This window comes from Zootoca vivipara, chromosome 15 (assembly GCF_965207765.1).
Source record: "Zootoca vivipara chromosome 15, rZooViv2.hap1.1, whole genome shotgun sequence".
In the NCBI taxonomy this organism is placed as follows: Eukaryota; Metazoa; Chordata; class Lepidosauria; order Squamata; family Lacertidae; genus Zootoca; species Zootoca vivipara.
The window spans coordinates 38,818,589-38,832,448 of NC_142598.1; the positions used below are offsets into that span (position 1 = coordinate 38,818,589).

Consider the following 13,860-nt stretch of genomic DNA (forward strand, 5'->3'; position numbering starts at 1 on the left):
TGATTTTATGTTAATGTGTTATACATTTGACGTTAGCCGCCCTGAGCCCAGTTTTGGCCGGGGAGGGTGAGGTATTATTATTAATAATAATAATAATAATAATAATAATAATAATAATTTTGCCCAACATGGGGTTCGAACCCACAACCCTGAGATTAAGAGTCTCATGCTCTACCAACTGAGCTACCCCAGGTCTACTACAGCTGCAGTCAGCATGGCCAACAGTTGCGGGTTACGGGAGTTGTAGCCGGACAATATTTGCAGGGCACCATGTTGACTATCCCTATGGATTGAAAACCATATTGAGTACAGTGATATAGAAAAGGGGGGGTGCAAATTAAAAATGAAATAGGAAGAGGAAGAGGAAGCTGTTCCCAAGGCAGCAGAGACAGTTGTCAAATCTCCAACTCCTCGAAAGATTCCATCAACGGTGTCTCCAAAAAAAATTACACATCACTTGGGAAGACAGGCGAACTAATATCAGTGTACAGGAAGAAGCAAAGATCACCAGTGTTGAAGCAATGATTCTTCAACATCAACTTCGTTGGACTGGTCATGTTGTGCGGATGCCTGATGATAGTCTTCCAAAGCAACTACTCTATTCCGTACTTAAAAATGGAAAGCGTAACGCTGATGGTCAACAAAAGAGGTTTAAAGACTGTCTCAAGGCAAATCTTTAAAAATGTAGTATAAACACTGACAACTGGGAAACACTGGCCTGCGAGCGCTCCAGTTGGAGAACAGCCTTTTCCAAAGGTGTCATGGACGTTGAAGAAACTCGAACTCAGGACGCAAGGGAGAAACGTGCTAAGAGGAAGGAACGCTTGGCAAATCCACACCGTGATCAACTCCCGCCTGGATACCAATGTCCCCACTGTGGAAAGACGCGTGGATCCAGAATTGGCCTCCACAGTCACTTACGGACTCATTGTTAAAACCATGTTTATGGAAGACAATCTTACTCGGCTATGAGTGATCGCCAAAGAAGAAGAAAGAAGAAGACTTTATTCAAAGTTCAGAACAAATACAATGAACCCCAGTTCTGATTGGACCAGGTAATAAGATTCCAAACCCAACTCCAATGAAGGCAGCACAGTACAGGAGGCAGTGCAAGTCAATGTCTTCGCGCATGGCTAGTGGGAATCAAGAAGCCACTTGCTTATTTATTTTCTCAAGCTTTGTGTAACCCTCTGCTCTTTCAACTAGCAAGGCACTGACCCACTCCCGGCTTCTCTCTCATAGACTTATTCCATTACCTAGAACAGTCTGCCTTCCATTGATTTGGCTTATAGGAAAAGGGGGAGGGGAGATGGAAACTTTTATTTTTCATTACATCAGGTTTGAAAACTTCTCTAGATAGATTCATTATGTAAGAAAACTTAATGAGAAGGCATTGTGCTCTAAGGGACCTTTCACAAGTGGCATTAAGAATACCTCCCACCTCTCTCGTGGCACCTCTCTGTGCTTCTGCTTATTTGTGAACCACTGTGTTGTGGCTTAATATGAGCAAGGTATTCATTTTGAATTTGATTGCAGGCTAGAATGTGAGTTTGCATCCATGTTTATTGCTTGATGAGGAGCTCTGGTCATCTGCAAATGAACGTGGACCTGTACAGATTTAGAGCCATTCGTGGAAACGAAGCATCTGGGTTCTCTTCCTGGTGGAAGTGTGGCCTTACCCAATCTAAAAGACGGCATTACGTAAAAGCATAAAAGGACAGAAACGTGTGTGTTTGTGATGTCATCCTCAAGGGAAGTGGCTCATCCTGCTAAACTAAGCAGGATTTAACACCCAGGATTCAATCACTCATTAACAGACCAGGCTTAAATTCCACTGCATTGGCACACATTGGGAAACTGGCACAAGAGGCCCCACAACCCACCAGCTGGCATCACCTGTCAATTGGATTGATTTCAGCTGACTGGCAGGTGTGCGTGGGTTTTTTGGGGGGGGGGAATGGCCTCACCGGCCAAATTGGAATCCCTGTCAGGCCAAGATTGGCCTGTAGGATTGAGGTTTCCCACCCTTCACCTAGAGGCATGTGAAATTAATAGCAGTACCTTCACCACCTATGAAAACGCCCCATATTTTTGATGACATTGGGCATTACTGAATGTTTGCTAATCAGGGTGAGTTAATCCTGCAGGAAACAAGAATTCCTACTCTTTGCCAGGTAGGATTCATATAAATCTACCATTCATCAAGTACATAGGAAGGCAAACTAAGGCCCAGGAGCCGAATACGGCCCAATCGCCTTCTAAATCCGGCCCGTGGACGGTCCAGGAATAAGTGTGTTTTTAAATGAGTAGACTGTGTTCTTTTATTTAAAATGCATATCTGGGTTATTTGTGGGACCTGCCTGGTGTTTTTACATGAGTAGAATGTTTGCTTTTATTTAAAATGCATCTCTGGGTTATTTGTGGGGCATTGGAATTCATTCATTTCCCCCCCCCCCAAAATGTAGTCCACACCCCCCCCCCCCAGGACTGATGGACAGTGGACTGGCCCCCTGCTGAAAATGTTTGCTGACCCCTGGTCAAGTATAAGCACTGGCATAATATTTCATAATATGTCTTGTGCCTGCATATCCTCTTGGCTGCTTCAGGACCACTCCATTGGTCATGCCCTACACGAGGGCATAACACAATCTTACTAACAAACAACTGGAAAGACTGAGGACAGCAGGGGCTCCATTTTGGCATATTATTCGACAAGGCTGGAGTCAAAGGCATTCCAAGGAAGATAGGTTTGGGAATAGTGAACTGTGGTGCTCTGGGATTTCAAAACCCAGGTGTTCCATATTGCAACTCATCAACCAGTCCTCAAGGAACACCGGTCTAAAGGTTTTTGAGAGTAAATAAGCTAAATAACTCAAGTGGTCTTGCCACAGTCTGAAGGTACTAATTTATACACATATGCTTGGAATGTGTCTGAGAAAAATATATCTGTATATATCCCTGGTCCTGCTTTGCCACAAAATGTAAACACGGTGATTGGATTTATTCAAAGAGGACCAAGAAATTTACAAACCCTGGCAGGATGCAGTTCTCAAATGTAAATTTCTGTTTATCATATACATATATCCCATCTCCTGAACAGAAATTTTAAGGACTGAAACTAAGAAAATGTATGAGGAACAGTTGTCATGAGAAAGGGTGGGGGAAATAACCAAAACCAAAATGAGTGGTAAGATACCATAACTACGCCCCCCGGGCCGGATGCGGCCCAATCGGCCTCCCAATCCGGCCCGCGACGACCCCCGCCGCCCGCTGCCGCCGCCCGCTCTTACGGCGCGCGGCGCGGCGACGATCAGAAAAATAGGCAAAAAATCGCCGAAAATCCATTTTGCGCATGCGTATGGGCCTCTCCCGACCCAGAAGAGGTCATTTCCGATGCACTTCCGGGTCGGGGGAGGCCCATACGCATGCGCACAAGCGATTTTCAGCGATTTTTCCCCCGCCCGTGTGCGTGTGCGCATGCGCATGGGCGCGCACTCCCCCGCCCTCCGGCCCGCTGCGCGCGCACTCCCCTGCCCTCCGGCCCGCCGCGCGGTCGGCGCGGCGGGCACCGGCCCACTGCGCGGTAAGTCTGGGGACCCCTGCCATAAGCCTATGAAGGATCCTAACCCGTTGTATAAACCCACTCACTTGCCTTGAGCAAGCTTATTTGTAAAACAGTGTCATCTCCCTTTCTTGGAGTACAAGCATGTTTGTTTTTTTAAAAAGGCAGCTGAATGATGGACAAAAGGAGGCTTTGTTAACAGAAGTTGAAATTAGATTGGAGAATGATTCTTATTTTAGGTAAGAGGAACTCTGAAAGTCCAGAGATTATTGACTATGTTTTTAATCTGCCCCTCCAAGGTTCTCAGGGCAGGACACAATGTCCCTCTCCACCCTGTTGTCCTAACAACAACCCTATGAGGTAGGCTGGCCCAAGCTCATGCAGTGAGCTTCGTAGCAGAGAGGTTTGAAGTGGGGTCTCCCAGTCCTACTTGCGAGATGCCTGCTCTTAAACTACAAAGCATTTAGGTTCCACTAGGAATTAAATGCACCTTAGATCCTTTCTTCTATTACGTTAACAACATGGGATCTGTTGCTGTGCACCTTCTTCATACACAAAGTAGACAAATATGCAGATATGTGCAGAGCGTGTTTTTTTTAATAGCTAGAGCTCACCAGAGCTCAGCTCCAGCACCTCTCAAGGTGGGTGCCAATGCCATTCTCAGAGAACAAGGGAGAAGTTCCTGGCACCCCCTTTTCTAGAAAAACAGAAAATGTGACAAATGTGGTTATGCGAGAAGGTTCCATGCTGCATCAGAATGAAGCTTGCTGTGCTATGACATGGCATTTCCCCTGCATTTCCTCTCTCAGTTTGTTCTAATATTACAACACCACCCTCCCTTGCTGAGATTAGACAGGCACAGAGGTGGGGTTGTTTCTGATGGCAGGTGAAGACATTTCTCTTCTGTTGGTCTTTTCCCACTAATAGTAAATTTATGAGTGACAGATAAGGGAATGGTTGGTGCTGGGTTTTTTAAAATCTCAATTGCATTGTGTTCTTATATTGCATGTACCAGAGTATAACCTGCTCAAAGACCAATAGGTGAAACTATTTAATTAGTTAGTCAATAAGATCATTGCTTCTCTTTCGTGAACTGGAAAATTACAATTTGTCCCTTTGGATGTGACTTTTCAGGAATGGAACAAGGGTGTGGGCCAACCCCCTTGTGTTAAAGTTATCATTTTAATGAGGGTGGAGTATTAACTTGGGTGGGTGCTGTTTTATTTGGAGGGCGGGGTTGTTTTAAATTGTTGTTAAATGTTATATGTTAATTTTGATTTTTGTATTTGTGGGCTACAGTACTGTTCAGGGACTTTTGTCAGGGAGGGTATTGTTCTTTAGTGTGCATACATTAGAATTGTTTATTATTATTATTATTATTATTATTATTATTATTATTTTATGTTTATTATGTATTTTCTGCTTCCTGTATTGCAACTGTGTGTTGTAAACCACCCCGAGACCTATGGCTATAGGGCAGTATACAAATTTAATACATGATGATGAAAATTTGCTAAATGTATATCCTGCCTTCTCATCAAATGATATTCCATATGGGTAACAATAATAAAAGTACAAAAAAAATGAGAAAGGAACAGAATTTTCACAGAACTGAAGCAATAATTTTGCACAGATTTCTGATTTTGATGCTATACTGCTCTTTATAAGCATGCTTTAAAAAAAAAAACCAAACCAAAAACCTCTCTGTCATTAGCAAGTTGTTAGAACTGACTCTCACAACTTGCTAATGACAGGGGTTTTTTGGTTTGTTTATTTTTCAAAAAATGACCTTGCACCCTTATTTACCCCGGGGTGGATGGCCATTGCTGAAGCTCAGCTCCATCCGAGGGTGGATGGCTTGAAGCGGCTCCTGTGCCGCTGCCAGGAATATTGTATAGCCAACAGACTGGAACTGAACTTTGCAAAATCTAAAGTGCTTGTTTTCTCAAGATCTTGGAAGCCTCATAGGTGGAAGGTCAGTGGAAACCCGTTGGAACCGGTTAAAAACTTTAAACACCTAGCAATTCACTTCCAATATAACACTTCCTGGAAATACGATTGCAAGCTTGCACTTAACGGAGCAGATACTCTAGCTCTGGCTATCACCCGTTTCTTCTTTAACAGAGGGATTCAGTCCATCAGTCCAGCTGCACTAAAGGTCTTTAATGCCAAAGTAGCCCCAAAACTCCTGTATGGCATTCCATTATGAATTGACACAGTTAACCAATTGTTGGAACACATCCAATCCAAATTTCTGCGCAAAATTCTGCGGTTGCCAAATTGTGTGCCGTGTACAGCCATGTGTCTGGAAACTGGACAAGGGCTGTTGAAAACCAAAGAATGGCTCATCACTATAAAATTCTGGCTCCACCTAAATTTTGTGTCCAATCCGTTCTCTTTAACTTTCCACATACTGGCAGAATCCCACCATTCCAAATGGCTAGCTTGCATTGAGAGCAAAATCAGAACCTGTGACCTATCACTCAAATTGCTGCTTATGCTCCCACAATTGGAAGCATTCCAGACAATCAAGCGCAGAATCCTAGAGATTGAATTCCAAATCCTTCACAGTGAAGCCAACAAAACCTGTTCCCCATTGGGGTTAGGAATTCCACCCTCATTGGGTCAGGTGATTCCATATTTACACCTGCTTTACGATCCCCACCTACACAGAGCTCTTTCCCTAGCAAGATTTAACATCTCACTGTCTTCAGTTTTGCAAGGTAGAGTCCCGAAAATCCCATCCTCGGAAAGAAGCTGCCTTTGTAGCATAAAACACGTCGAATTCATCACACCCGTTTTATTTTTATTGCCCATTTTATGCAAAAATATAAGTATTTGGCCCCCTTATTGAAGGAGGGGGTTTATCTTCCAGGGTGTCTAGTCTGCTGAACAACTGTAGCGATGACATTGTGGAGAATGTGGAATGATTTTTGAGTGACGCTATGAACTTACATCACCATGGATCCTAAGAGCCATCTTTGTACCTCGTGATGTCTGGACAGTTTTATCCTAAAGTATCTCCTACTATGTTTCGTTAACTGTGTTGTGCTCTGATCCATGTATGTGATGTACTTTTTCTATGCCAATAAAGGAGATTGATTTATATATTTAAAAAACCTAACTCTCCCTCTTTCTCAGTTCTTGTGTGTACATCACATTATGCAACATTTATCTCTGTACAAAGTAATCATTTTTTGCTTTCCTCGCCATCCTGCCAGCAGTTGCAACCGTACCAGCATGAGGACTTGCCTATTGTGAAGACCACATGGTACAACCTCCCATATCACCAAGGCCTGGACAGCTGCAGCCAGGACCTTCACAAGCACCATCTCCTGAGCCTGAGGGACTAAGGGCACCCACAGTCCTCTCACCCATCCAGCCACGCAAAGAGTGCGCAGGGCAGGAAGCTATGGAGTGAGCACAAGGGAGTGCCGGCCTTCAGGCCAGAGGGTTGGCCCTCCATTAGGAACAGAGTGGGAGAGGTTTGTGTGGAAGCATAGGCTTTAGAAACGCTAAATTTTCTTTGGACCTTCGTAGGAGCAGGCTCTGCGTTCAGGAGCTGTCTGTGGTGCTGCAGCTTCAGACCTACCTTGTGGTTTTACTCCTTGGGCCTCAGGACCAAAACATGACACATTATTTTATTCTACCCTATTCTTTGTGTTCTAGTTATTTAGACACAAATGTTTACATTTTTTAAAGGGAAAAAGGACAAAAGGACAGGTTCCCCCCCTTTAACTTTCCACAAACACCCCAACTACCACCTGCAAAATAGTCAACATCCCTTGACAGATTCCATAGCTGCTAGACATTATTGTGGAGTTCTCCAGAGATTGAAGACACAGAATCTCACAGGTGTGCATTTGGTGTCCCTAAAACCAGTGGTGGTGAAGGGTGGGTATGATATCAAATAAACAAAGTTTGCAACACCCCATGTACAGCACCCTGATATCCTAGGGGATTGTAATTTTTGAAAGTTACGAAGATGATATACAAAACAGATAAAGGATATGCGCTCAACCCCTCTTCCAATGAAATCAGTAGGACTTGTCCTCCTCCACCCTATCCTTAAAATCAGACTTTAAAAATACATTTGATGATTCAGCAAAGTGGGGGGGTGTAAGAATCACTAAGAGTGAAGCACATGATAACACAGGCTGGGTAGTGAAAGTGACGATGCCAGGAATGTTATTTGCCAGATGGATTTCTGACAAATGGAGGTGCTGTGGTGGGAACATGGAGTTGGATCCATTAACTTATTCTAGTTCCAACTCCATGCTCTCTGCATTTCGGCTCCAGAATTTAAGTTCAGAATAACTTAGGTTCCGCTGAAATCAGTAGGATAAGTTAACCATGACATCAATGGGAGCAAAGTTCAACTAGCTGAGTCTGGCTCCAACCAATACAATATGTATTTAACGCATGCAGCTTTCATCTTCTTTCCAGTACTCATACTGAGGACTACCCACATGGTAATGATTTTAAAAGCATTGCTCTGCTTCATCACAAGAAAGGGCAAAAGTCATCCATCAGTGCCAGAAACAGCCCTGAAGCATGACTGACAAGGATCTGGAGAACTCATCTCATTAAGATTGCCTGGAGTTGCATGGCAACCACACGCTTAAATACCATGCCCAGGAAAGGAATGTTAGCAACTGGCGAATGGTTATTAAGACCTTCAGGGTTTCCATAGGAACAGCCACACCACCACTTCCTCTTTCAAGGCAGCTGGAACCATTAGCTTGACACAACTGATATCCCATGCACAACTGATCTCTCACTGCAACCTCAGCAGCAACTCTCAACAGTCTGCTTTGACACAGCTTCAGCTCTGAGTTCAGTTTTGAGTCTAAACAATACTGTGGCGAAAGACATGGAAAGATTCCGCCTCAGGTACCAAAATGTGCCGGGCTGGCCCTAGATCTAAATATCTTGTTGAACTACTCAATTGTGAAAACCGAAACATGCTAGAATATGCTATTTTGGATGCATGCTGCACAATACTCATTTCTTCCACTGATTCAATGCCATGTGTTGGAACAACAGGAACCTCCACACAAAGCAAGCATGCATATGCCATAGTGCCATTCTTCTGATGTCTGATAAACTTACAACAGATATGTAGGTGTCAATATGTAAAAGTAATTAAGCAATTGATATTTTATATGCACACACTGAGGTAAACATGACAAGGAGAAATTGAAAGGAAGGTAGTTCTTACCATGTGCCACCCATCCATGTTTACACTGATCGCAGGTTCTCAAGTTTATCTTCCCCGGTTGGAAACATTCACACGTGCAATTTACCAGTGTGCAGCGTATGGCCTGGAAGGAGAAAAGGAAAACCAACTTCTATCAACATCTTACTGGACGAATAATCACATAAGAAGTAGAATTTTTATAACTCGCTGCATGTCTAAGGGCCTTCATGTGCATATTATCTTAATGTGTAGAGCTTACATCAGACCCTGCAGGGAGGGAGGTCAGAATTGTCATTCTATATTGCAGATGCCTGGTAGAAGCTTAAAGGAACAACAGCAGGTGATCTGGCAAAATTCAAGATTCAGATGAGATTTGAACTCCCAGGTTCAGAATAGTTAACCTTCTTAGCCACTACACCAGGCTCTGGAACCTGCGGATGTTGTTTGACTCCAACCATAATGAGCCCTAGCATGGCCAATGGTCAGAGATAACAATGTCTGGGGAGCCACAGGTTTCCCATCCTGCACTGGATCAGATCTCAACACATATTCAGACCACTATTTGGAATCTTGGCTATTATCAGAGAAATATGCAGCATTGTTTTGTTTTGTTTTGTAAAAAAATCTTTAAATATATGCTTTCAGAATATTTGTCATTTTCATTTCCCTACTGCACACATAACAAAATGTAAAACAAAAATTGACATGAAATGGCTTGCTCTATTTTCATCTCCGGGGAAGGGGGCTGTCATGAACAATAACTTTTTTGTTGTCACAGAGCAATTCCAATTATAGGATGCATTAAGGCATCAACATCGTGAAAATGAATAAACACACTTAAATAATGTAGACCGAAGTCCCCGTTTGGTTTTTAAGAGTAGAAGACAATGTGTGTTTGTGTTGTACAAATTTCAGCTTTCCAAATGCCCAAAGGATTTATTTTTTTAAGTTAGTTATCTCTTAACACTGTAACATGTCATTTTTGGTTGTAACTAAGAATGAAGTACATACTGAAATATGCATAAATATGGAGCAAAGGTCTCTCCACTCCATTGAAGAAGAAAAAGTTCTCAAGTTTCTATTTTGGAGACTTGTAAAATATTTAATTCAGTTAAGCATCAGAATGGCCACTGGCTCTGTGTGTTCCCTAAGCAACAATACAATGATGGAGATAGAGAAGAGAATTGATTCAGGAACCATACAGAAATTTCATTGGCTGCATCACTTGTACAAGGCACAGCTGTTCAACTTTTTGACAATCTGATGTGCCCTTTAGAAACATAGTCTCCCACCATCTGAAAATGAAATATAAGTAGGTAAGAATGAAACACATACATTATGAAAAGAAAGATTACTTTGGAAGGGAAAGATGGATAATTTCTTTAAACTATAAAGCAAATACATAAATAATGACCAAGGCTCTCTCTTTTTAGGCCGAGACCTCAGTTTTTTAATAGTTCTATAGATGACCTGTGCTCCCTAAACTACTAGTGGTAAATTTATGGCATGCATTTAAGCTTAATTTGCACACATATTTTTTGAAATGGTGGGCATTATATTCATCATTCACACATTAACAATGTACTGTAACTACTGGAAATGCCAGGAAATGATCACTCTACCAATTTAGATGCAACCAGTGATTACTTTAGGGTCAGAGGAAGGAGGTTTTGTACCTGTGCTTGCAAGAGCATCAGAATTCCCCGAATGCAGCAGCAACTGATTTACGGAAATGCAAATCTCCACATTATAGGAAATAACCACCATTGCCTTGAAACAGTGGTTTCGCTGCAATCTTTTATATATACACCCACTCACTCACTCAGGCATCCCACTACACTTGGGAGAGATCTACCTCCGAGTATAGATAGGTTGTGTCACACCGTTTATTAATTAAAGTTATAGGCTAGAAGTTTTGCTGGCCTATTCCATATTGTTGGCTTTGCAAAACTGCAACCCTTTGACACAGCTAAGCCCACTCCCTTTAGTCCACTGGAGTTCAAGAGCAGCATTTGGGTAGCGGGAGCAGGCAGTAAGTAAAGCCCTCTTGTACATGTATAATGACATATCTCTCTGTTCATGTCCTTGCTTGATATTACCAGCCCCATTCAAATAAATGTGGCCTCTCTTTGAGCAAGTAAGTGCAAAACAGGGGTTATTTGCAAATGCATAGATCATGTTTGATTATTTTTTTCGGTTGTTCTCCGATTAAAATCTGGCTGCTTTTCCTTACATGATTTCCGACAAAGGTATATTTTCTATATGCCTTTTGCTTTTCTCTCTTCAGCTGCTGCTTCATATCGTACTCTAAAAAGTATTGCTGGATGCAAGCGCGGGTGGGGGGAGGGGAGTTTGTTGTATTGCACCTGACAGTTAGGAGTTTATCAACCAACGTCAACCGACCAACTGTTCATTAGCAAGGTTGTAAAACAATATTGTACCTAGCGGTAATTAAAGGGATTAGAAATATGAAATATAAGGGCACCCACAAAATTGCTGAGTAGGCAAGAATAATATATGTGATTGCGAGCGACCAGACGAAGCAGGGAGGGTTCTACCGAAAGGTCTCTCTGTGTTCAATACTTTATTGACTCAGTGATATATCAGATCTCCCCTAGTCAGTAATGGTGTCTTTCTCTAATATGTTCATTAATTAATGAACTCAGTAATTAATTGCAACTGCAAAAGGGCAAAAAGCATTACGAAGTGCAGCTCCTTGTACTAACAAATGATTTCTTTCAAATTCAGTTTTTAGCATATCTTTCACAGTTTCCTGATGTTTATTTTACAAGTGGGTGCAGCAATCTCACCCCACTACAACTGTGAGCCTTGCTAAATTATATCTATATTGAAAGCTCGGAATTATTTTCAACATATTCCACCTCTCCCCTCTTTTGTTTTTTGTTTTTAAAAAAGATCATTCGGTTGGTTATTAAAATTAGATTCAGGCTGAAATGCAGGTTTTTTTAGTTCAATATTACAGTTTATTGTCTGAATGACTCATTTAGCTATGTTTAAAATTATTAAACTGGGGTGGGGGGCTTCCTCCTTCATTTGAACAAACATTCAAGGAGATTTCAGGTCAAGATTTAAGACAGCTCAATCACCTTGTATCAGGTTTCAACAATAAATTATATAACATCTGAAAATGCTATAAGGTTGCAAGGTGAATGACAGGAAATTACTGTAATCACTTGCATCCTGATCCTAAATACATTTACTTGAGCATCTGTTTCATTGATTTTTTTTATCATCTATTTCCAAATAAGTATGGTGACTAAGAACCACTTTTCTTATATAAACATTGACATAGCTCTTCATGGTGAAATGTAACAATAATTCTAAAACAAACAGTCTAATGCTAACATAACCTTAGCATCACCATTCTTTAACATGGCCAAAAACCAGTCAATTAAATGTCAAGTGTATTTGAACCCTCGCTACTCAAATGACAGTAAGGCCGGGGCTAATTTGTCCCTCCCCCAAACTTTAATTTTTGCTCCGGACCATCCAATCACCAACGAGATGCACCATCTTTGATTAACATTATCCAGGGGGACAATTATATCGGGTCCCTGTGTTTACCAAATAAGAAAGTGTTCCGAACGAACAGAAACAATTATGAAAACTAGAGAGCTATTAAATAAATCTTATTTTGGTAAACAGAAACTTGTTGATAAAAATTAGCATCAGGGGGAGAGGGGGCCGGGAGAAAGGGAATTTCCAACATGTGCTGTATCACCTGTAAAATATAAATACCAATTTTTTAAATGTAAAAAATGGGATGAGAGAATGTCTTTATCACAGCAGGAGCTTGTATATTGCATCGACAGTGGGGGGTAAGATAACTTTTTCTTGTCAAATTCCACATCTCAACAGTGGGTGGGTCCTAGGCTAGTTGTGTGTGGAGTCACAGCCCAAATGCTCAGGCCTTGACCCCCAAGTAGGCTGGAGGCCCCTTGTTTTCCTCTCTGTCCTCCCACCACTTTTCCTGTCGTTTGCCCCAATTTCCAACCCCTCCTCCTTGTCATCCATAAGAAATTGGGTTGAGGACAGGCTACAGATTTCCAACAAGCAGTAGCCTGGCAAAACTGAACTGAGTTGAAAATGAAAATCTCAAATGACCTTTTGTAACGTGATGCAGTATTTTATTTGATTTCTTGGATTGGTTTTTAAAAGCTGTTTTTAAAAAAAAGAGCACTGAGAGGTTTTCTCACACACACACACACACACACACAATTTCAAGATGGGCTTCCAAGAAAGATTTTATTTTATTTTTTTAAAGCACTCACTGTATAAAGCTTTGGTAGATGATGGGAAAACCTTTGGGCCCCCAAAGTATAGGTGCAGGCTAAATTACATTACTTCACACACAAATAAAAGGGTATAGCCCACTAGATCCACCCCAACGGTTCCATCCGCTCCGGCCCTGGTCTCTGTCTCATCCCTGGGCTTAGCTAGGGAACAAACCAAGGACTGTGAGCAGAATCACCATGGCAAAGTTCAAAAACTGGATCACAGTCCAGGTGATTAGATGTGGGAAGCAAGTGTAGAATCATTTAAAGTCGCCGTTATGGAAGATATTAAAAGAGAACTGTCAAACAAATTTGAAAGATTAGCTATGATTTCCAAGGAGCATTGTAATGAGATTTAGTACCAATATAAATAAATCCCACCTGCATAACTGGCCTGCATTCACTTAAGAGTAAAACGCAAGATCTTTTTTTGCTGACTCAGACTGGAAGAGAGAAACTAAACACTACCACCACCCAAGGAGATATTACGGAGGAAATGTATAGATGTACTACAAGCGGAATGTGAAGGCCAGATTCAGGGTGCAATAAGCCAGGGCCCCCAAGAAGCATTATGTTCTGCCATGTAAATAATCCACAAGTAGTTAGAACATCAAATAAGTTTTCTGGACACAGACCTGACACAGTGTTTCTTGCATTTCCAGTAAGATTATAAATGTCTCCAAGGAACCCTTATAATATCAATGGAAAAGTCATATTTCCATCTAAATCCACCCCTATGCTAGTTATATGGCAGATCCACTTTCCCTTTAAAAACCCTATTTACACTAAAATCATGTTTAAAG

At 41.8% G+C, this 13,860-nt stretch overlaps 1 protein-coding gene across 8 annotated transcripts in view; it reads right to left on the reverse strand.

The window, feature by feature from the left end:
• Positions 1 to 13,860, reverse strand: part of BNC2 (basonuclin zinc finger protein 2) — a 398,914-nt gene that overhangs the window by 132,811 nt on the left and 252,243 nt on the right. For all 8 annotated transcript variants that reach the window (XM_035140457.3, XM_035140455.3, XM_060268829.2 and 5 more), the window contains one exon: positions 8,784 to 8,886. In XM_035140457.3, coding sequence (XP_034996348.1) covers positions 8,784 to 8,886 — 103 coding nt within the window. The remainder of the gene's footprint in view (positions 1 to 8,783; positions 8,887 to 13,860) is intronic.